The sequence below is a fragment of the Gymnogyps californianus genome, chromosome 1, assembly GCF_018139145.2.
Source record: "Gymnogyps californianus isolate 813 chromosome 1, ASM1813914v2, whole genome shotgun sequence".
Lineage (NCBI taxonomy): Eukaryota > Metazoa > Chordata > Aves > Accipitriformes > Cathartidae > Gymnogyps > Gymnogyps californianus.
Window position 1 is genome coordinate 196,334,483 of NC_059471.1, and position 24,023 is coordinate 196,358,505.

At 39.4% G+C, this 24,023-nt stretch overlaps 1 protein-coding gene across 1 annotated transcript in view; it reads left to right on the forward strand.

The window, feature by feature from the left end:
* The window catches only part of PLXNB2 (plexin B2), a 265,036-nt gene extending 241,900 nt beyond the window's left edge, over window positions 1-23,136 (forward strand). The window contains exons 26-39 of the mRNA XM_050891898.1: window positions 35-264; window positions 1,265-1,446; window positions 2,221-2,287; window positions 2,401-2,547; window positions 5,873-6,029; window positions 7,033-7,133; window positions 8,030-8,114; window positions 13,701-13,855; window positions 15,523-15,683; window positions 16,280-16,427; window positions 16,931-16,995; window positions 17,725-17,800; window positions 19,814-19,888; window positions 22,805-23,136. Coding sequence (XP_050747855.1) covers window positions 35-264; window positions 1,265-1,446; window positions 2,221-2,287; window positions 2,401-2,547; window positions 5,873-6,029; window positions 7,033-7,133; window positions 8,030-8,114; window positions 13,701-13,855; window positions 15,523-15,683; window positions 16,280-16,427; window positions 16,931-16,995; window positions 17,725-17,800; window positions 19,814-19,888; window positions 22,805-22,909 — 1,754 coding nt within the window. The 3' untranslated portion in view covers window positions 22,910-23,136. The remainder of the gene's footprint in view (window positions 1-34; window positions 265-1,264; window positions 1,447-2,220; window positions 2,288-2,400; window positions 2,548-5,872; window positions 6,030-7,032; window positions 7,134-8,029; window positions 8,115-13,700; window positions 13,856-15,522; window positions 15,684-16,279; window positions 16,428-16,930; window positions 16,996-17,724; window positions 17,801-19,813; window positions 19,889-22,804) is intronic.
* Window positions 23,137-24,023: the final 887 nt, after the last annotated feature.

Genomic DNA, 24,023 nt, shown 5'->3' on the forward strand with positions numbered 1-24,023 from the left:
TAAATGAACCTTTAAACTGTATTGCATATTCCAGATCTAATGATAGAGATGGAGGATCAGACAAATGATATCAATGAAGCTGGAATTCCAGTACTGGACTACAAAACCTACACAGACAGAGTCTTCTTCTTGCCCTCCAAAGATGGAGAGAAAGACGTGATGATTACGGGGAAGCTGGATATTCCCGAGGCCAGGCGGCAGACTGTGGAGCAGGCTTTGAACCAGTTCTCCAACCTCCTCAATAGCAAATCGTTTCTCATTAATGTGAGTACTGAAGTAGATTCACCTTGTCTCTTAGCTAGGCATTCCTGTGTGTGCAAGACAGTAGGTTTGCAAGCACAACTGAACCAAAATTATTAAAAATAAGTGATTTTCACACGGTTCTGGTTCCACAGTAACCACTGCAGATATGGGGCATCACAGCCAGAGCTTCCTGGTGGGGCGGAGAGGCAAAATCGTATTTCTGTGCAGGTCACGTAGTATGGAGTTAGTCAACATTGCAGTGGCTGTAGGAGAACAGATATTACGCAATCAGGCATAAAAACTGCTGTTACAAGTTTCTTTTAGCCTTTTAAGAAACGTGATCGGAGAATGCTGATTCCATCCTCGTTCATCATGGTAGTCACCTGCGGGCAGCCATCTGCTGATCTCTGTCCCAGAGAGGCAGAGGCTCCTCAAGTGGCCTATTCATCGAGATTGATGAGTGCTCACAGCAGCTCTGAAGAGACTTCTAATTGCTCACTCTCAAAAACTGAGGCTGATTGTCAGACACCTAAATATAGATTTAGGCTTCTGACTTTTTCTCCTTCTTTAAGTGAGGCTCCAGTGCTGAGCTAGTTAATGGTAGCACTACAGTTTATGGCAGATGAGAGCGCATTCCCAGGTGTACTTAGATTAGTGTCTTTGTAATTTGATGTGAAAGGACTGGGAATTTGGGGGAGAAGGGAATTGCTTTTCTCCTTTAAAAAATTGTCACAGAACACCTTTTTTCATTTAATTAAAGCATCCTTTTTAGATAAGGCTTCAGTTAAAGTATACAAGCATTCCTTGGGTTAGTCCAGTACCCTGCGTGTGTATCTAAAAACAAATTATAGGCAACATTTTCTTATAAGTAGTTTTTTCCAACTCTTCTGAAAACTTTTCCATTCTGTGCTTAGGAGATTAATATTAAAATAATATTGCTTGTCTTCTTAGTGCAGACAAGTGTTGAGGTTCTTCAGAAACCTGTCATCTGAATTGATTTTACATTTGTTTTCTGTTTCAGTTTATTCACACGCTGGAAAACCAAAGGGAGTTCTCTGCTCGAGCTAAAGTGTATTTTGCATCTTTACTGACAGTTGCTTTGCATGGAAAACTAGAATACTATACTGACATCATGAGGACACTGTTCTTAGAACTGATGGAGCAGTATGTTGTGGCCAAAAACCCCAAGCTGATGCTAAGAAGGTTTGAACGATTGTCATATTTTCTGTAGTTCTCTGGTTTTCTGTAAATGTATTTCTTTTGCAGTGTGACTGTATTAAAATGCCAACTACCCATGGAAGTCAGAAATAGCCTGGCCCAAGCATATTAGGAAGACAAGCTCACCAGGAATAGCTGTAGAAGGCACAGGCAGGGCTGCTGGCAACCAATTTCCTTGTTCAAATAGTGTAGTGTAGAATCTGCGTCGAGATTACTGAAACATCTACCTTACTTCAAAATACAATACCGAACATTTCATTTACTTTTTAATCTAATTTTATTCCAAATGATCTAGCATTTATACCACACATCATCTCCGTAATGAGCACACATAATCAGCTTGCATTGTGCATTCAGTGAGGGCTTGCTCTAGTGTTTTTAACCCTGTTGTTATCCCAAATAAATTACAAAAGACCTTGCCCTGTGTATGTTGTAGCTTTGTAATCTCTAGGTTATTTCCCAGTAACTGCACAACTGGGTTAATTTTTTAGCTCTTACAACGTAGACTGAATTTAAGATTTTGCATAAAGGATGTGTGCATTTCAGTAATGAGCTGAAGGTACCCGGGAATGATGAGCAATACAAAGCACTTATCCTAAAGCAAGTGCATGCTCTCAAGACTCTATAGGGAAATCATTGCATTAGGAGAATGCATGCAGTTAAGCATGTAAAAATATTATATTTCAAGCAAGCAATGTTTTTCTTTAAAACTTTGTCATTAAGTACCCTTACCATACTTGGGGTTGGTTTTTTTTTCAGATCTGAAACGGTTGTTGAGAGAATGTTGTCTAACTGGATGTCTATTTGTTTATATCAGTACCTCAAGGTAAGAGTTGAAGTCTGTTGCCTGTGGGGGTTTTTTTATCAATAATACTTAAACATGCTGCATTGAGTATATCTTTTGGTTTTGCTTTATTTCATTTCCTTTCCTTTAAACAGGACAATGCTGGGGAGCCTCTTTATAAATTGTTCAAGGCTATCAAACACCAGGTAGAAAAAGGCCCAGTGGATGCTGTACTAAAGAAAGCCAAGTATACATTGAATGACACGGGGTTACTGGGAGATGATGTAGAGTATACGCAGTTGGTAAGTGGAGCATGATTAATATATTATAAAATCATTTTTTCTTTTAAAATTAAGTCCTGTAGTGTTAAGTCTCTACATACTTTTCTGGACTACTGTGATCTGCACAGAAATTCTGGTCATGGGCAGGACTGTTGGTAGTTTGACCAAAGCAAGTCTAGAAGCAGGAAAATAGAATTATAAAGTATCTTCTAAGCGTTAAAGCCAAGTCCTGCCACTGTGGAATCCATTTCAGTAAATCCCTTTCATAATTTTCCAACTCTGTCTGAACAGTGGTCGGAGTGTTTGGCTCCTTCCCTTTTCCCATCTAAACTAACTGGCAATTGATTTCTGCAGAATTCTTGTGCTAACGTTATGCTTGAACTTCGGGTTGTCTTTCTCCCTTGTGATTGCTGCTCGTCATCATATCAAATGTCATTTTAGAGATGATTTTATTAGTATACCAGGATGAGCTCCTCTACAGTCCTGTGAGATGGCTCTGCAATCTCCGAAACACTTTATGAACCTATGGAACTTGTTCCTGTGTGAGTCAAACGCCCCTGAACATGGGCAGCCCAACTGGCATTGAAAGGGGTTTATTTCCACCTAAGGAAATAATTCCCTACAGTGATGAGGGGAAGCTGCCTCTACAGGCAGTTCTGGAGACCCATGTTAGATGCTTCAAGTAGGATGAAGTGGACATCCCTGCCCCAGGAATTCCCCATCTGAGGTCCACCACCCCCTGAATCTGATCACCGGTGCCATGGTCCAGTTCTCTCCTGTTACAAATTCTGCTTTGATTTAATTCTGTTCACTGCCACAAATTTCCACCACTTTTTCAACCAGACTCCAACACAGAGATTCACTGTCTTTTTAAAAAACTGAAGTAGCCCACTCGTTAGCTGTTTAGGGAGCATAAATTCTAGTTTTACTCTTTCTGACAGTCTTGCTGGTTTTCTTCAGGATACAGTGTAATGAATATCAAAGATGCACAGACTGTCCTTCAAAGACCAACACAGGATTTTTTTTTTCCTTCTCATGATTTCTCTTTTATTGACATGTTAGGAGCCATTTGTGGTTGTCTCCAACTGAGAAAGATGCAGTGAAATATCTGCAGTGTGGAAAGAGAAACTTAATAAAAAGCTTTATTAAGTCCTGGTAAAAAAAATCACCATTTTGTGTATTCTGAAGGGATGCTGATGGGGAGGGCTGATGTGAGGAGACTGCTGTAGGACTTTCACTCACAGAATCACTGGACTGTGACCTAGACTGCCTGGAGGAAAAGGGTGTGCTGGGCAAGAAGAAATATTTCAAGTTCAGTTGATATTTTGGGGATTAGTTGAGTTGTCATCTTCATATCTGAGCTGAAAGTGCCACCCATAGAAACCACACTGACTGGCAATGCTGGTTATGTTTTCTCTTGTGTGTGGAGAACAAAATTTACTTGCACTGTACATCGTGTAAGACTTAATGGCAATAATTCTTTATTCAGTCTGCTTCTTTTCACAAAAAAGAGCCAATGCCTGCAATTAAGCTAAATGAACGCAGTATGAAAGCAGAAAATTTGTGTATGCAATCAGATGTGGGCACAACAAGCATACTAGCTAGATATTAAACATTATAACATTGTACAGTAGCAGTATTTGGTCCAGATTTACAGGTTTCCCATCAAAGAAAGATTTATGTGTGTGCGTGCATGGAAGATGATCAGATATATGTGTATATATATATGTATAATGAAAGATTATGAAGGGGGTTACTATTGCTATAAATTATTGGGATCTTTGGCATGATGATGACGTTGTAGTAACTGTCAACAGTTTTGGAGCATTTGTGCACCAAGGTAGATTAAAGCTTGAGTTAATTAGTTCACTTCTGCCTGAAAGTGAGATACGGTGGGAAAGTATGGTATAGAGGAGTTGTCTGCTCTCTAATTGTTCTTATTTAAAAGATGAATCTGTTTTGCATCGCTGGTTACACTGACATGCTGCATACTGAACCAGCAGCAAAATCATGTCTAATTACCATAAAGCTAATAGGAAAAGGAAGGTGGAATCTCATGATTAGTTTGATAGTTCTGTCAAGGGACAGTGCAATCATGTTTAATTTGACTGCCGTATGGCATAGCTTTTCTTCACTGTTTAAAAATACCAGCCATGCAAGTTTATTTCTGAGGTTTGAGATGATAAATTCAGGCATTATGGTTGGCAGGACCATATGTATCTGAGAGCTGTGATGCTTCGGATGTACCTGGCCTCCAAAGCTACCTGACTGACAAAAAATCCATGAGAGCTCTGAGCTGTTGTACTGATTCAGGTAGTGAAAGAAAGAGGCTTTTCATAACATCTGTTTGGTTTTGGTGGGTTTTTTCCTTCTGGAGAGGTGTCCTGGCCATCATTTTCTCATTTGCTTTTGTCTGTATTAAAACTGACATTTATATAGCGAAGCTACTTTTAAAAAAATCACTCTAGATTTAGCAAATTACAGGCTTTCAAGAAATTCTCTTTAACATTAAAAAACCACATGTCAATACTATCAGAAAACAGTAATATTTTAGAAGTAGCATAAACTACTTGGGTATATTTCCTGGAGCTATTAGAGTTATTATGACAACAGTAAGCAGTAAATGAAGTCTTCAGACACCAAAGATGATATAAATGGCTTTTATATATACATATGTATGTGTGTGTGTGTGTGTGTGCACACATATGTGTGTATTTTTATATATCTAATGAACAGCTGGTCACAGGAGGTAAAGTTACGGGAGCTGAACAAGTCACTGCTCATCAGTTGAGCCATGTTAAATCACCATATGTACAGGCCTAGTCCACTCGTCTTGAGAAGTAAAACCACAACCATGAAGACAGCATAAAGGAGGGCAAAACCACACAGGATTCTAGGAGTTCAGCAAAGTGCAGCTCAAATGGTTATTGGGAACTCGTTAAGTTTGGGCACGGCATTATTTGTGCTTTTCTACGTTCCAGGTTATCAGGTTATACGAGAAGCATGTAACTAGTCAGTGGTCCAGCTGCTTTGTTCTTGTGTGTCCCTCTAATAAATTCCAAAGACTCAATAATAGTAGCATACTAGACATGAGTAAATCTGCATCTTTTCTGTTTTGTCATAGTGGGAGGGATTAGCTGGAATTTATGATAGCTGGTTGGCTGCATAACAGCAAAGGATCCCTCAACTAATCCATACTCCTATTGCAAATATGTGCTCCTGTGCAATAATCATTGCACAGTGAATTTTAGATATTGTTTGCATTTAAATTGAAAAAAAAAACCAGATTCAGAGGTAATTCAGTGCTGATTTGTCTTAATAACCATGTACATTCTTTTTTTTACAGACAGTAAATGTATATGTACAAGATGGAGGAACCGATTCCATACCTGTGAAAGTGCTGAACTGTGATACTATATCACAAGTAAAGGAAAAGATAATAGACCAAGTCTATCGAAATCTGCCGTGTTCCCAGTGGCCAAAAGCTGAGAGTGTAGTTCTTGGTAGGTAGCTGCTTGTGATACTATATTGAGCAGGTGAAAGATGATGTGTGATTTTGTATTTTCCCCAAAAATGTCTATGAAAGCAATTTATTGTTTAAAAAAAAAAAAAAAAGTTGAATTCATGTTCAGCTGGATGCAAAAATACAGCATTTTGCAGCAATCTTAATATACATTAAAAATTAAGGCTTTCTTACGAAGTTCTTTTTCCTGTCTCTTAAAGTTTTGTTGTACTGTCATTAGTGTGCAAAGAGCCTGTTAATGACTGTTAGCACAAATGTATTCATGTCTGACAGAGTCAGTATCTCAGGTACTAATTAATGTGGTAATGACAGCATGGACAATTAACTGACAGAGAAGTAATGATGCAATTTCAGAAACTGGTACTGATTTTGACTTGCCTTTATGATGGTTATTCAAAAGAATTATAACTTACAGGAGCTGCACTTTTAGGAGATGATGAGCCACCCAGCCTCTGAAAATCATCCTCCTTGAAGGCTCTCAATATCGCTATTCTCTTCTTGAGGAAAAAAAAAAAATTGAAATAACTTAAAAGGCCTAATAATCTCATAATAAAAGCTCCAATTAGTAGTTATGCAATATCTTCATTACTGCCTTAATCTGAAAGTACAGGATGCAATTCTTGCTCTTCAGAAAATCCTAGTAAATTCCCTAAAAATGCCTTTTCTATTACATAGAAAGTCCTACTCTATTTTGGACTGATAGCAGTTCTTATTATATATATTTGTAGTATTCTATGCAAAGGAATTTAAGTTTCTATGGAAAATAATCAGAAGTCATGTGCATGGTTAGGAATAGTTCATGCAAACTTCTGTAATAAAGACCAAACTATTAAGCAATAAAAAACACACATCGTGGCATGTGCCAAATTACTTCTTTTAATGTTCCACAACGCGTCAGTGGGTCTCTAAACTGAAACATTCTTGGAGTAGTTATTTTTGCACATGGTTAAAAACTGTTTTTTCTCATTTTAATTACCCCTTAGAGTGGCGTCCGGGTTCCACTGCACAGATCCTCTCAGACTTGGATTTAACATCCCAAAGAGATGGCAGATGGAAACGTATCAACACACTAATGCATTACAATGTAAGTAGGTGTTTCAGAGCAGTTGTTCGCATCTATTAACTGTTGTCTAGTAATAAATAAAATCTTTATTTGTTTTTAGAGAAAATTCTGTGCTACATAAAGAATCAACAAAAAACCCTAGCTCTGGGTCTAGGCAGTAAAAGCTTGGGAGCATGAAAGGCTAGGTCTAGACATATTGCCTAAACTTCTTATCAAAACCACATCACCTAAATGCCAGCACTTTGGTTTCCTCATCATTGCAGTGTCCGAATCCAAATTCCCCTTTGAACATTCAAAAGCTCCTTTTGCTAGGTCTCATATTCATCTCTTCTTTTCTCTGCCACTTCCTACCCCTGAGAATTGTTTTTGTCCTTGCTCTGCTGCTAAATAGATTTGGGTTGGTCTGGTTTGTTCAACAGCCCAGTCAGGAGAGCAAACGTTGATGGTTTTGTACCGTCTGTTTTACATTTCGTACTGTGCACTCTACCAAGCACTCGCAATCCACTTATCTTCCCTCTGTATGCTATTTATTGCTTTCTAACAACAGATGTCCTAATTAGGAAAGATAGAAGTTAGTTAGTTTTCCCTCAGAAAACAGACAGGTCTGATTCGTCACAATAAACCCCATTTTTGTACAAAGGGCGCCCACACCGGATGGAGGAACCCCTTAAGCCTTGGAGATGCTTCTAGCGTTTTCAGTAATCTCAGAGGAGGTATTGATGGGACCTCTTATTAAAGGAGGGGGAGGGAGTCTGTTGTGAATTGCAGAGCCAGTTGCCCAAGAAGCCTTTGAAGGGCAGCATTAATCATAGGTCTAGATTCCCTGCAAAAGATTACAGAAACTGCAGTTTACATTTTAAGAGGTTCAGTAGTGCATACTTCTTTCAAATAACATCCCTGTGTTTGTATTTTCAAAGGTCCGAGATGGTGCCACGCTTATCTTATCAAAAATGGGAATTTCCCAGCAGCCAGAGGATAATCAGCAAGATGTCCCAGGGGAAAGTAAGTATCTTGTGGCTTCCCTACCTCCCAAAATGACTAGAAGTCAAAACCCACACAGAGAGAGTGACACTGCTGTCTTGATCTTGTTTATCGAGCACATCTGTGGAGCTAGATATTCCCCACCAGACTACATAAGGCTTATTTGTTGTGTGTTACCCACTGTACACGTGCAATGGTTTTCTTTGTCCTCATTATAAAAGCCTTAAATAATGGAGCTTTAACCATAATTGCTGTGAGTCCATACCCCGGCTTAATAGAAAGCACTCTTGGCAAACATTTCCTTGCATATTTTGTTTCTTAATCCCACTACATCTATAGTCAAACCATATGTTTCATCTTTCCAAAGTTTTATCTCTTTTTCTCCTTCCTTCTTTACTTACTTTCCTCTCCAAATTTCTTCCACTTCTTATTAGACTGAGAATTGAATGCAATGTTCTAGATCAGTAGAGACTAGCTCCCCTGTCTGTGACATAATGGACCTGATGTAATTTTTTTTATTGCATTTCCTACAACTATGTTGCATTGCAGACTCACCTCTGTACTCATATTTTGTGTCTCCCTCCCTTTGAGTGATGTTTCACCAGCTATGCTAGCTTGGTTTTTCCAGCATTTGTTGGTTGGCTTTGTTCATTCCATACACATTATCTCTTTAGATGCAGCGTTTTCCACAATTCCTTTGTTCTTTTTGAGGTTTGCAGTCTAAGTTAGTGTCAGGAATTTCCTTATAATGTTTCCTCTTTCACACCACTAATGCAGCTGTTGCATAATTCTTGTATTGCTGTCTGCTACAGTATGGTGGACTTCTCAACACAGAAGACAACCTGTTAGCTTGCAACCCATCTTTTAAAGCTTTTACTGCTACATATTAGTATTCTGTCTAGACCAATTTCCTTGATCTCAAAACCTCTTGAGACACAATATCCATTACAGCCTAAAATGCACTCAGATTTCCATTTATTTATGGAAATATTTACTTGTAAATTTATGTTCTTTGTCACATGTGTTTCCTTTACATTTCAGATGTTCAGTTTCTCTTTTTTTTTATCCTTATATTCAGTTGTTGTACACGAGGTAGAAGTTAGATTTATGAAATGATAATTGTTGAGATCATTCTTCCTTCTATGAACTCATTTGATGCACTCATTACAAAAGCCATTGCTTCACCTAATAGTTTCATTCCTTTAAACAGATTTACTAATCTTAGATTGAATAGGTTTCAAGGGGTGGGCAGTCAAACAGATTAGAAATAATATTCCAGAAATGTACATTTTTCAAGAAGATGGGTCTCAGCTGCTAGCTCTGACGTATATCGCTATTTAACAAACATGTGCAGACTTCCATTTCATTTGTGTTGAGTGTTGGCCAGGAAATTAGGACAGGCAGAATTACTTGCCGTTTACTTTTTACTCTGTCCTCCTGGATGCTTTCTGTTGAGACTTTTTCCAGAATCCTTGAAGGGTCTTCTAATGGTCATGGCTACACCTCTGCTGCTGTCCTCTCACCTCCTTTACTGCAAGTGCCTGCCATGGTTGGCCAAGTGGTGACTACTCGGTCACAGCAGGTGCCAACCCAGCATGTTAACTTAAAAAGCCATCCAGTTTAATATAGAGGGCAGTGAAGCGCAGCCAGGCGAGGAGCTGATTCCTAGTCCCTGTTCAGTTTGGTTGCACTGATTGCTGAGATAACAGCTGAGGGCAGTAATCACCTCTGCTCTAAAGAAGTGGGGTGGACCATGAATGGAGCCTGGTGGTGTCCTTAGCTTGCTTTACTTTCTTAACACAGAGCGGTGTTTGGTCCCCTCTTCTGGGCTCCCAGTCTTCATCCTCCCCACCTCACTACCCTGGTGGCAGGCAGCAGAGGACCAGACCATGTGGTTTTCTTTTTTTTTTTTTAATTTCCTCCTTCTGTACGATTATATCTTTAGCTGTGATTCAGTGTGATGAAGCTCTTTGAACATACATGATCTGTACTCCAAGATGAACTCCTTAGTTATATGTGGCATACTAAATTGTAAAGGAAAAGCAGACTTTGGGGGACAGTGCTGTCACACGAGGACTCTCGTACACGAGAGAAAAATCTGCAGAGAGAGTTCAGATCCCGAAGTATGGAGTGAAGACAACTTCCACCATGCTTTTTCTCCACACCCTGTCTTGCACCATGGTAGTGTACAAATTTGGGAAGACAGCGTTTCATGCCAGGCTAGCCCATTTTCTTTAGTGCCAAAGGGTCCTCAGAGCTATCTGGTGCCAACTTGTTCTTTTGGAAAGCTATAAAACGTTACAAAGCTAGGGCAAAGTGAGAGCCTGCAGTGACAGTGATTTGTGAGATACTATGTGTATAAAAGGGAGAGGAGAGGATCAGAGGCTTCCCCTCCCACACATACACATGCATATGACACAGGGGTTTACAGGGTTGGAATAAATAGAAATCCTATACCGGCTGTATGAATGAGGCTTGTGACGAAGTGGTTTTCCTTTTATTCAGAGTCTCTCATTAACTTGCACCTTTTGCATTGAGAAGTGTCAGCTGAAGCCATTGACTGTCTGCCAAAGTACTAGGCTTTGCACAGAACGAAAATGTAAAACCATGTTCAGAGATGTTGCTCTAAAACCTGGCATTGCTTCCATGCTGCTTTTGATTCACAGCTTCTAACAGGAAGACACTAGAAGCTGGAGGTTGTGAGAGATTAAATGCAGCATCTTTTGCTTCTGGAGATAATAAATGCAATTACTAATTTCTATCAAGACGGAGAATGGTTTCAATGATTTCATGCTAGTATTTCTGTACTGAACTGTAAGCCAAACAACACTCTCTGTTATTCTGGGGTTTTCCTCTGGGTTTTTTTTTCCTTTTTTAATTCTGAATAAAAATAGACAGAGGGTTGCAGATCAGAAATACTGATCCACAGTAGGGCAGATCCGTGTAGGGCAGCCCTTCCTTCACCTCCATGGAGTGGTGTATTCACAGCGGGGGAAGAGACTGAAAGGAAGCTAATTTGCTGCAGGCCATGCAAGGGGAAAGGGGCTGTGTTGCCTGTCGCCATCCTACTTGCCTCCATCATGCTTACGTCATGGTTCATACCACTATAATTAGTCAGCACAGTCAATATTTGGCATTAACCCCCGCCAGCGTTATTTTATATTGGCCAAAGAATGCCCAAGGGCCAAGACAAAGAGTTCTGGGGGAAGCATTTGAGCCAGTGGGCACAGTTTTCTTCCCCCTTACGGCTTGACACATGATGTGGCTACCACAATAAGAAAGGAGATGTTTTCCCCTATCTTTTATTCTCTTCACCTCCTACTTTTCCATTGGGGAAAATATTATCTCACAGAAATGTTATTTTCTCTTAGCAACCATACTGCGGACATGTTTTGTTGCCCCATGTTCTGAATTTCTCTTCCTCTTTCTTCCTGCTATTTTTAGCAATGAAGTGGGATCTTTGTGTTGTGGAAGTTCATCTGGTTGAGCTGTAGTAGTATCTTAATCCCTACTTTCCTATGAAATAAGTACTGTTTCACTAGTAGCCAATTCTGTTGTTGCTAAACAAACACGGGCCAAATTAAGCTGCACATAAGGGCCAGTAATCTCAGTGGAAACCCCTTTGGTTGTTTCTCTTCTCTCCAAAGTTAAACTGGGCCATATACCATCAGGAGGGGAAAGAGAGGATAAATTCCTTTGAATCAAAGGAGGAAGCAGAAGTGTACCAAGCGACTGACATAAGGCTGGAAAATAGTTTCTGCTCTAACTGCGTGATTTGATCTATTAATTTACAAAAGTAAATAACAGGCATTGCAAAAGAAATTCCAGACTTCAGGCCCGGCAGCAGTTCTTACTGTACTGGCAGATGATTGCTATGAATGGTATCGATTGCGAAATCGCAGCTGTTTCAAAATAAAGTGATAGCTTTTATTTCTCTCTTGTTTCATTCACATGAACTTCCAAGTCAAATTAAGGACTCGCAAAGGACAACATGATTTAATGTGGGATTTATTTTTTTTCCCTACCTGGTTAAAAAGAAGTAAAGGCCCCAGAAGACTGCATAGCTAATGCTTTTCATGAGGATATATAAAGTAGATTCAAGCAGAAGTGTTGGCTTGGCCAGATTACACATAAATGTTATTTTCCCCTGTGATGTAAAATATTGAACGTACATGCAAGCTGGTAAATTTAATGTAGCTGTTGAGGAACTTAGTTAATAAACTACTATGGCCAAAAATTTGAACGGACAAAATTCATGCAATTAGAAACTGATATTTTCTGCTGTAACTGGCATTCAGTTACGTTAGATACATATATTAAAGCATAAAACTTAGCAGTAATGCAAAATAATTTGTGCAATAGGGCTGAATCACAATTTTTATGGGAAAAATAACTTTCACATTTTTAAGACGTCAATGATTTTAAATGCACTGATTCAGTAACTTCCACTGGAAAAGCACCATTGATTTTAGGGACTATGCCAAGTAGATATAAAAATTCAGAAATTAAAGGAAGAACAGGCAAAACCAGGAGATTCAAAACTAAGTTTGTGACACAGAATCTTTTTTCAAGGGATATTAATTGCAAGTTAAAACAATTGTATCATCTCTTTTAGAACTGTTCGTAACAAAAGATTCTCAAGCATAGAGTTTGTCTGAACATTCATGTTGATGCTGAAATGCAAGACTCCTTTTATTCCACTGCATGATCATTGAACTAAGCTCAGGGACCAGATGCATGACCAAGCCACAGATAGCATAGCAAGGCACTGTAATCAGATGAGCTGTCATTAGCATCCAGGTGCTTACTCCTGTTTCTGCTATATGGTGACAGACTTGATATAAGTCTCTTTCTCTGGTTTACGCTATGAATACTGACAAACAAATTTTAAAAAATCATATTATAATGGAATATGAATTTGCTGCAGTCGTTACCTCTGTCTGCTGGAGTTCACGGCTTCTCAGGAAAGGGATGCCTTTTTCATCCTTTCACCTACAAAGTCAAGTGGTGCTGGTCAAATGCTGATAAAGGCAGGTTTGAACTGAGGTACCATACTTCGAACTCAGCAGTTAGCGTCAAAATGTAAATTATAATGGTGATACCTAGAAAAAAGGTTGAGATCATAAATTCTTAAATTGCCACTGCCAAATTCACCAGAGCTGCTACAACAATATCTTGCCTTGTACCTGGAGTAGGCTATGATTGCTCTTTCTGTGGTGGTTGTTGCGTCAGACTTAGCTGAGTTTCTGTAACTTGATCATGTCACTGAGAATTCACAAAGGGGTAGAGTACTTCCGTGTGCGGACCTCAAAAAATACACATACTGTGCTTATGTGACCGAACAGGAGTTTCCTTATTATGTCATTCCTTCCTCTCCTTTTGCTCTTGACAAAAGGAAGCTTTTTCAGCTTATGTGTTATTGAACATTTAGTACTTAAGTTGTATATGTTGGACTAAAAGAGAATAATCTAGATCCTCTTGGCAAGAGGACAGGTATGTTAAGGATAGGGAACAAAGATCTTACATGTACTTACACATATGATTATTTTTGTGTTGCTGTTTTGGGTGTGGGACAGTTTTTGTAATTATTGCGATTACTGTTTCTAGGGCATGCACTCCTGGAAGATGAAAATAAGGTCTGGCATCTAGTCCGGCCAGTAGATGAAATAGATGAAGGTAAATCGAAGCGGGGCAGTGTGAAAGAAAAAGAGAGGACCAAAGCTATTACAGAAATCTACCTGACCAGACTTCTTTCTGTGAAGGTAGGGCCCAGATGTGCCACGGTTACACCTTACTTCTATAGATTTTGAGGTACAACTGAAGAAGATGATGCAACTATTAGTCATGCAATTTTGAATATGTGTCATGTACATACAAGCTGGTGTTCAGGGCTTCAAGTGATTAATATGCCCTGAGGAACATTACTGGGAAAGAGATAAGGTATAACTCCCAATCAAAGCTGAGAACCATGATTATTTGTTCGTTAAATAAGGATTTTTCTTGCAAAACAAAGATGGATATTCTCCTCTGTGCCACCTGTTCAGATAATATTTTGTTGGGTTTTCTTTTGAACCAAATGCTTTATAAACTGCTACAGAGCCTTATATTTCCCTGTTCTTGTGTGTGACCAATGCTGCAGTATAACCTAGAAAAACAAAAGTGTTTTCAAGTAATAATAGTCCTTTTAGAGTATTTTTAGTGCTTATACTGCAGAATGGATCACAAGCAAAATAATTTTGCGAAGCATCCCTCCTTGCAGAAAGAATTTAGAATGATGTGTTTAGTGACCCTAAAGCCAGGCTCCTCGTGAAAATGAGGGTGGTCTGGCTCCAGCTAAGGCCATTTGCCCAAGTGTGAAAGTAGGTGTGAAGGAAAGTCTGTGCATAGATGACATAGACTCAGGACAAAGAGCCAGCAAGATGCTTACATCCCTCTCTTCTGTTAATAACTCCTTTGCAGCTGCCGCTTTTCTGTTCCCAATACACAATTTATAGATTATTACCAGTCTGGAGCTTTACTAACTCGTATGGAGCTGGTGAGGCGTTATGGCTGGGAGCACAGCTACCCTTACAACCCAAGGACTGTCGATGTGTCCTTGCTGACAGCAGAGTGGCTTAGGGCTCCTTGCCTTCCCGGTCCCTGCCCTGTTCTGAGGCTGGCAGCTGGAGTGATGGTGAGAGAGGGGATGCAGCCCTTCAAATGTGTCTGTAGGGCCAACCAGCTGAGCGGGGACAAACTGCATGTGGCCTCAACGGGGTCATCTCTAAAACAAGAGGACAGTCTCTGAGGTCGAAGTCTGTAAGGTCCAGGCAGATGCAGGAATCCAACCAAGCACACAGCCCTCCTGGGACACTTTACTCCTTGGGCTCGGTGGAGCTCATGGAGCTGGGCCAGACCGGGTGTCTGATGAGACCCAAGTGCTTGCCCTTCAACAAAAAGTTAAATGGTCACTGGTACTTTTTCCTCTCAGTCGCTTTCTAAAAATTGCATGGTGCTCTGGAGTCAGAGAAACTGGAGGTGGGAAGGTGCAAAACCGTTAAAAAATGGCTAACAATTATTTTATGTGCACAACGACCCTGAAGTGTAAATGTACTGTATACTTAGCAACCAGTTTCTGCTTCTTCTGTGAAGCAGAAAGCACACCTTTCTGTGCAAACCATAGAATAGTTGGTGAAGTCGCAACCTTTCAGGCTAGAACATAAAATTGTTCTCTAGAAGGTCTTTACTGTGTTGGCAGTTTGCAAGGTCACTGCACTAAGAAGTTGCTTGTTTTTTGTCACCCAGTACCCTTAGCACTCAGGATGAAGGCCATCAGTGCCTGCAACTGGATTATGGGCTGTTAAGTGTCAATAGGAATAAAAGATTCTAGGATGGCACTGAGTTCAGCCTGTAACACAAATGTAATAGATTTTTTAAAATTTGCTTTTAGGGGACACTTCAGCAGTTTGTAGATAACTTCTTTCATAGCGTGCTCAACTCGAACCATGTGGTGCCACCAGCTGTGAAATACTTCTTTGACTTTCTTGATGAGCAAGCAGAAAAACATGACATCAAGGATGAAGATACCATTCACATCTGGAAAACAAACAGGTACGGTATGAACAGAGTAATACTTGTATTGCAGAGAAATGAGAGTGTAATTCCCAGGTATGTACTGGCACTTGTACCACAAATCAAAGTAAATTTCATTTATAATTCTCAGGATCATTGTAATCGAGATAATATGTTTATATGATCAAAAGGATTCCCTGTATGCCTAGAAGCTGCAAAAATGAAACCAGCCTACCTATGGGGCTGTCATTGGCAGATTTACCACTTTACTTTTTGTCTTTCCTCAGAGAAGAGGAAAGGAAGAGGCAAATGGGACTAGATTTACCTGTCAAAGCACAAAATCTAATAAAATACTACTTGGGTAGTTTCTCTCACCACGCAGACATCTTCTCTTGCTATTTTGGGGCACTCGAGATTCTTCTCATACGAGTTTTTCTGTGAGAGATGTAGAGGCTTAGTTTTCAGACATGGAAGCCAGACAACAGATAGCTTGTATAAATGTTGAAATATAAAATTAAGCTTCACTGTTGTGAGGAGATCAAAATGCAAAACCCATACTTAATTTCATGTGATTTGCTCGTTGTAGAATATTTAATGTGTAAAAAGGATTATTTCTCTTTTTCCTTGCTTTGCAGCCTGCCTCTTAGATTCTGGGTAAACATACTGAAAAATCCCCATTTCATCTTTGACGTTCATGTTCACGAAGTAGTGGATGCTTCCTTGTCAGTCATTGCACAGACTTTCATGGATGCTTGCACAAGAACAGAGCACAAATTAAGCAGAGTAAGTGATTTGCATTCTACATCCTGACTACGCTCATGCCTGACAAGACAAAGGGCATCCTCATAGACAATACCCATTCTCTGAGGAGATACAGCCTTGAGAGTTTCTTTTTAGTTTTATAATGAAGTTAGCATTTCACCACTTAACAGGTTGGTGAACATGTCAGTGTTACTGTGTAGTCTGCCAATTGATATTTATGAAAAGGAGAAAATAGCAACTGCTTTTATAAAAAGCAAGTTTAAGAACTGATTATTTCATGTCCACCAATAATTTAGTATCATCTTGCATTGATATATTTGTAAAACTCAACAGTAATGCCATGTGTAATCTTCATCCTTCTAGGACAAATAATCCCACCAATGTTAATAAGCATCCAAATGTTAATATCTGTAAAGCTCAAGTGCATGTGAATGTAAAGGCTTGATCTTAAGTTCTTGACTTTCTTTTGATTCCTCGAGATGTTCATAAATCAACCAAGTTTCTCTATATTATAAATTTTTCAGGATTCTCCGAGTAATAAATTACTTTACGCGAAAGAAATCTCTAACTATAAGAAAATGGTGGAAGAGTAAGTATAGACTCTTTTCATGCTTATTCAGAGTTGTTAGGGCTTTAAGCCTGTGTAAGAGGAAAAGCAAATGCTGAGGTAGTCAAAGTCAACTGTCAAATGTTAAAAATTTTACACCTGAATGTTAAAATGTTCCCTTGGTGGTGGCGTTGGCAGGGTTGACGTGGAGCACCGTTATGACCCAGTGCGTGTTCGTGTCTGTGCAGACAGACGGATAGATTTATTCAGGAGAAAATATGATGCTGTTTTCTGCAGTGGTTGTTGTTACCCACGCGATCTGTCTAGCCAACGCTGCACTTCCATAACTCAGTAGAGATCAAATCCTGAAAACATTTTCACAAACACATTTTTTTTATTCCATCTCTGACTTTATTCATTTACTAATTGGCAATTCTGTGAATACCATGGAAGATCTGCCGCAGGACAAAACTTTTTCTAGCTGATGACTTCAAAAGTTTGAAGACCTAAAATAATCATTAGCTGCAACTATAAATAGATTTCTTTCCTGTGGTATGGCCCTGTACAATCAGGTACGATTTGCCTCTGTTGTGAAGGTACTAATGACTGTTGGAAGGCAGGATTACTAAAGGAATCATTGGTCTGTTGTGGTAGAGCATCTCCTGCATTATTAGGAAGCATGTTTAAAATAATTGCAAAACTGAAAGACAGAATTGCCAGAAAACCACAGTGTATTTCACCTAATTGAAAGTCTGTTTTCATCTGTTGCAGTTACTACAAAGGTATTCGTCAGATGGTGCCAGTTAGTGACCAAGACATGAATACCCATCTAGCAGAGATTTCTAGGGTAAGAATAAATTCCATTTTCTTGTCCTGAAATTGGAGCCAAGTATAGCACTGTTTTTCTTTGTCTTCTCTTTCTGGCTCAACAAGTGGGGTTTTTGTATGTGCAAGCATCAAATGAGTTATTTCATAAATCTCTTGAAATATTCCTGTTTAGTGTAGTCGTGCCTTTTAGCCCTTTGAAATGTTGATTATTGAATGGAACCAAGAGTGGTTATCATCACTAATCTATCTGAGTGATGTAGGTGCCAGAGCAAAGTGTTTGGATTTTTTCACATCCATTGTGGAAGAATTATAGCACTCTTGAGTTGTGTTTTCTCTCCACAGCACATAGAGGATTTTTAGCATTGATCATACCGATAACAAGTAATGACTGAATTCAGAGTGCTACCACAGCAAAAATTAGATTCCGGAAATGAAAGAGGAGGCACGTACATTAAGTATAGCCTATTTTAGAGCTATCTATACGAGGGCAATACTTCTGCTTTACGCTGCATGTGAGAAGCTCACCATGTGCTCATTCAGTGGCACTTTTTCTTTTTGCATGATAGGTTATTGGGGGTTATCTCTCATGGAGGAGAGCAGAGGGGGGTGGTTGCTAGCTGGGGACTCTGGAGACTGGTGGAGCAAAGACACTACAAAACCTGCTTCAGTCTTGAAAGAGCCTGTCTGCTCTGCAGCTCAGCTTAGCTGGAGCAGGATCGTGCCTTCGAAGCACTCGATTTAACGTGGAGAACCAGGAGAGGCCCTCACCAGTCTTAAAAGATGTTGTTTAGCCTGAGCAAAGAGACAGTGTACTTACTGGCTGGTTTGCTCATTTGCTTAATTTAGTTGAAGAGTTCTAGCATAAGGAGTATGTTTGGGGAATTTTTTGTGGTTTGTTTATTACAGTGCCCTTAGGACCTAACATTTTGCAGATCAACGTCGTCGTGAAAGCACTTCTATTTTCAGTCATTCACTACAAAACTCATCTGCACTGACATTTCATTTTCCAGTTCACTTTATTCCACAAATTGAGATGTATATAAAATTAAAACATTTGGTGATTAAAAGTAAATTCAATAGAATGTTTTAACATCAGCAGAATATGTTGATCCTTTCTATTTACATTATAAATTACGATAAAAATGAATATGGAAGGAGTGATCAAACTTTGCAAATTTTGACCAGCTCTAGAACTGACTTTTATAGAGCAAGGAAAGATGGATGTTTCTCTGCTGCTTTATGCCTTGGGTAATCATTTATGCCAGTAGCAATATTTTGCAATTCTTCATTTTCTTAACTAACTTAAAAGACTAAAGGCGTAGCCAGAGACTTGAATCCTATACGTTTGAATGAAAAACATCTGTTTAGACAGGTAGAGCACATTCATTAAATAAGTTAAATGTCAGGGGGGAGGGAGGAAGAGGTAATGGAAGGGTTATTTCCTGCTTCATGTAAAGTCCTTTCTCTCTCTCTCTCTCTCTCTCTCCCCCTGTCCCCCTGCCCCTTTCCATCTTCATGATTCAGATGGCTTTTTCCAAACGTGCATGTGCTCGTGATCTTGATGAGTTACACCTTGCTGTAGTGAGGTGTAAATAATTTCAAAGAGTTAAAAAGAGCTGGAGAAAGGATTTCAAACAGCCATGACAGTGACAGAACCAATGCTTAATATCTCAACAATACATAGATTGTACTGAGTTAATGCTTTAGTTATACATACTCATGTTGTTAACAGATGTTTGAGCTGTAGTCTGTGGTTTGATGCTCAGAGTTCAAAATATTTTCCACCTCCAGTGTTAGAGTTGTGGGCAGGCTGGAAAAACACCAGCAGGAAAGTCTTGATTTAAAAATCACCAAACAAAAGTTTTCTCACCCCTTTTTTCTGCCCCAACTGTCATTTAACAAAAGTTACAGGATGCAGAGCTTGCATTTGGAAATCTTGTGTATTGTATCCAACAGTCGTGCATGTGCATAACTTTTAGCTGTCTGTGATCATATTTTGACACGTTTGCTGCCCGCTTGTGTTGTTTGACAGGCACATACCGATTCCTTAAATACGCTTGTGGCTCTGCACCAACTCTACCAGTATACTAACAAATACTATGATGAGGTAAGTTGCGGCTTGTGTTTTCATTTTTTAATATCAATGGTAAAAAGTTATGAAGGCTAACATCAGTCTAAAGGAACAACTTCTGGAATTCCCTGGATAATCGGGTAAAAGCAGTGCTGAACAGAAAGCTCTAACTTTGCAGTTATACACCTTGCTTGGCAGTTATGCTGGTCAAGGGTGTGTCTTATAAATGAACGATTTCATTATGGGCTGTCTGGTTTTGGTAGTGATAGTTTAACAAGATCTGAAAGAGAAATAGGTTTAAAAGTCATTTCCCTTCAGTTCTACCGTCCTAATTCCTAAGAATTAGGACATAAGAATGTCACTGAGCAAAAACGAGTCATCAGAGCTATATCAGGTTTCAAGCCAGTGTTTTTTTTATTAGGAACAATCCATTAAACTTGTTTTACTTGTAGGAATGGGGCCATGCCTTTTTTATTAGTTAAGATGCACTTAAAACTTCCATGCATGCTACCGTCCCTGTTTTGCCATGCCAAATGAAGTGCCTACCGAAGGTAAACCAAAGCAGAGTAACTGTTGAATATAGCCTGATTCAGAAGGAGGCTCACAGATGCAGTCCAAAACGTTTCTTAGGTTTTTCATGCCCTGTGGAAAGGGGGACAAAGAATATCCCAGTGTAGCTGGGCTGTGGCTATGGCTCTCCAAACTTAATCTGAAAACAAAAAGAGAGAGGGAAACTTTTATTCAAAGGTTTCCATGGAAATGAATGCCTCCAGAAAACTCTCAGAATTAAATCAAAGCAAGTAAGAACAGATGCTGAATCAAAAAGGAGTACAGCACATGTGAGCTCTCTTCGGTTTGTCTTGCACCTCAGCACAGTTCATGTTTTCACTTATATTTAGCACTAAAGGCGGTGAGTCTCATCCTCAGCTTCACTGCAGCTGCTTTATACAGGAGCAGCCAGCCTGTCGCAGCTTTTAAACAGATGTAAGCAGGGAAAATCAAATCACCCTGAGAAGTCTTGCAACGAGGGTCAGTAGGGGAAGCGGCCAGAGGAATGCAGGCCAACCTGATGGCGTTGGTTTCCTCGCCCCTCATCCCCAGCACTAACCAAGCTGGTTTTCAACGCCTTCCCGAATGCATCCCTGGCCTGACCTCTTACAGAAACATTCAGGGACCCTGGATGACGGACGAACTGTAAAGCCCTGATTCTTGCACACCCCTGTGTCCCTGCTTCCACTCGTGGTTTCACGTTGGGTGGCAGGTGCAGGTGGAGTCACCAGTCTGTGGGACTTCATCAGTGGCAGGCCAGCAAACCCCAGTGCGTAGCTGCAGCTCTTCCTTTCACATGCGTCACTGTGTAACAACAAGGTGCATCTGATGAAAAGGCCGCTAATTCAGAGTTATGGAGATAGTCTGTCAAGAACCATTCAGTAAAATTAATCGAGCTTATTTATTTTCCATGAAAATGTTTTAATTTGCATAAATTGGAACATTTTGCAGCTGCCCTTGTCTTTATTACTGACGCAGTGGTTCCCAGCATGCGCTGTACCTTCTGCATCTCTGCAGGGCTTGACAATGACTAAGTGGGTACATTCTAATTGTCCACATTTATATGAAGGATATATTCACCAGCAGAGATAATAATGAATTATTCAGTCTAGATTTGAGGCGTTACAGCTAGATGTAATTGTTTAAATTAAGGGAACAATATCAAATTAAATTAGGCCCAATTTAAATACTGTAATAAGTGTTTATTAACTCTGTCTTGTAAAAATGTTTTCACGCTTTAAAAACAATTGCATTAAAATAATTATTTCTAAACAAATTTGCTCCAGTGTTTGAAACTCAAAAGCTATACCAGCCCTTCAAAGTGAAATTACTGGCTAGATTGATACTGACTGCATTAATCTCCATTGTCAATGATGTGCAAGAAGTAGTAAGAACCACAGGTAGTGACAGGCAAACTCTATTTCTCCAGTTCTCGTACTTGCAAGTTTATATAGTGTTTAAACAGAGCTGAAGGTTTCTGCTTGATTACAGTGTCTGACTTTTATTAATAAAGCCAGTTCTAGAAAAGGAACGGTTTTGCCATGTAACACCTTCTAAAATGGAGAAATCTAATAGTTGGTGGAAAAGTTTCCCTAAAGGATGGTGGAAATGAAAACCTTTTGAAACCTTTGAAACTCGATCTTGAGAAGCCCTAAAAAACTCTATTTGAAGACAAGCCTTCTCATAACAGTTGACCTTTTCTAGCTCTTCTTTTCAAATCCCCTGTGTCTTAGAGTCATACCTTCCTATATATATTCCGTACAGCAGAGGCTGCATGCGGGATGCTGGGGGGCTCCTCTGACGAGCTCTTTGCTTCCTGAGCTACATGGTGCTGGGCCAGAGTCTCGGCATTTCTTGGCGAGAGCCAAAGGGGAGCTGCCGGCAGCTCCCTGACGCTGTGGCCAGACTGTTTTCTTCATCATATTGCCTACAGACACAAGAGACCTTGCGGTGCCCTACCTTAAGCCTGTGTGTGGACCACCCAGGAGCTTCTCATAACCAAAGCTCATGGGGATGGGGCTTAATTACTGCTGGTAAATGACCTTGTAGGGTGCGCTGTAAGTAAAAGCACTGTTTCTTCAATAGCTATAAAGATGTTTTTCCCCCTGCCTGCTCCATCTTGGAATGTAATATTTCACAAGATAAAGTACTACCTATTAATTTGCTTGGATCCCAGCATAAGGGGAAACATTACAGCAACTTAGATAAAGTAACAGAGACGATCATTTTTATTGCCTTTGTATAAAAATAGAACATGGGGCCTACTGGATGGACTTGATCTTTGGTACAGAGTGAACGCAAAAGACTCTTTACAACCAAAGTAGTATCAAACACTTCGTCCGGGAACTATGTCGTATATTTTAAGCTAAATGATTCTAAACATTCTGTGTTTATTTCTTCCAGATTATAAATGCACTTGAAGAGGATCCAGCTGCACAAAAAATGCAGCTTGCCTTCCGTTTACAGCAAATAGCAGCTGCGTTAGAGAATAAAGTGACTGACCTTTGACTCAAAAGCCGCAATAAAGAAATCTGATCTGAAGATGTTCAAATTCATTCTTCCTGTTAAGGAAATAGTGTTCTATTTTTTAATGTATAATTACAACTTTAAATGAAAGATTTCATGTTTTTTTGATAGCAGAGGTGTAATGTAAAGAATTTTTACTGTAAATTATGCTTCTAATTAAAAGCTGTGTTGTGTGTAAATGAATCTTCTGTGGGAAAGAGAGTCCTTTGGTTGGGGGCAGGGTGGGGGGTGGAAGAAGGAAAACCTATAGTTCATTTAATTTCGTAGAATCCGAGACATCAGTATTTAGGATTCATTATGCAAGTAAATTCAATACTATAGCATCCTTTCTACGTTAAGCAATATTTGTACGAGGAAAACAATAACATAGTCAGAGACACATGCAATATCCCCTTTTATTTTGATGACTGGAAATTTACTTCCATGTAGCTCTAAAACTTAGTCTGTGCTCATAACGAACATTGTGAACAACGTGTCTGATTTCTCTGCAAGATCTGAAAATGGGATTTGCTACCACACACGGTTCTTAATTTAATTATTTATGTCCATGGTGATGCACAGTATTGCACCCACCACAGTTGGCTGCAACGGAAATAAGAGTAATGTCAATGTAGGAGGGTTCTACTGATAAAGTCTCATTTGGTTCAGAAATCACTGCAAAGAAGGAATTAGTCCTTAAAACTTTACAATTCTTTGTTATTATTGTGAGTTTTATGATATATGCTAATGTGCCTTACTTGTACTAATTCTGTGAATCTGATGAATGGTTTTGTAAAAAGAAGATCAGAAAAAGAAATATTTATGTGCTATTGAATGACTTTTGTGTGAAAAACATGACCAGCAGAATGCTTGTAATTAGCTGCTTGCCGAGAGTGTGCTGTTTAACATGATTTGATTATGTATAATATCTTATTTTAGAATGGTTCTGATGATTTTTTATTTGAATCTTGGAACTGTCCTAGAAATACCATCACTTGTTTTTATTGTATTTGTGATGTAAAATACTAGTATGATATTGGAAAAATCATATACCCATCTATTGAAAACCACTCAGTCAGTTTTGAACCTTGGAATGCTGCATTTGATTGAATACACA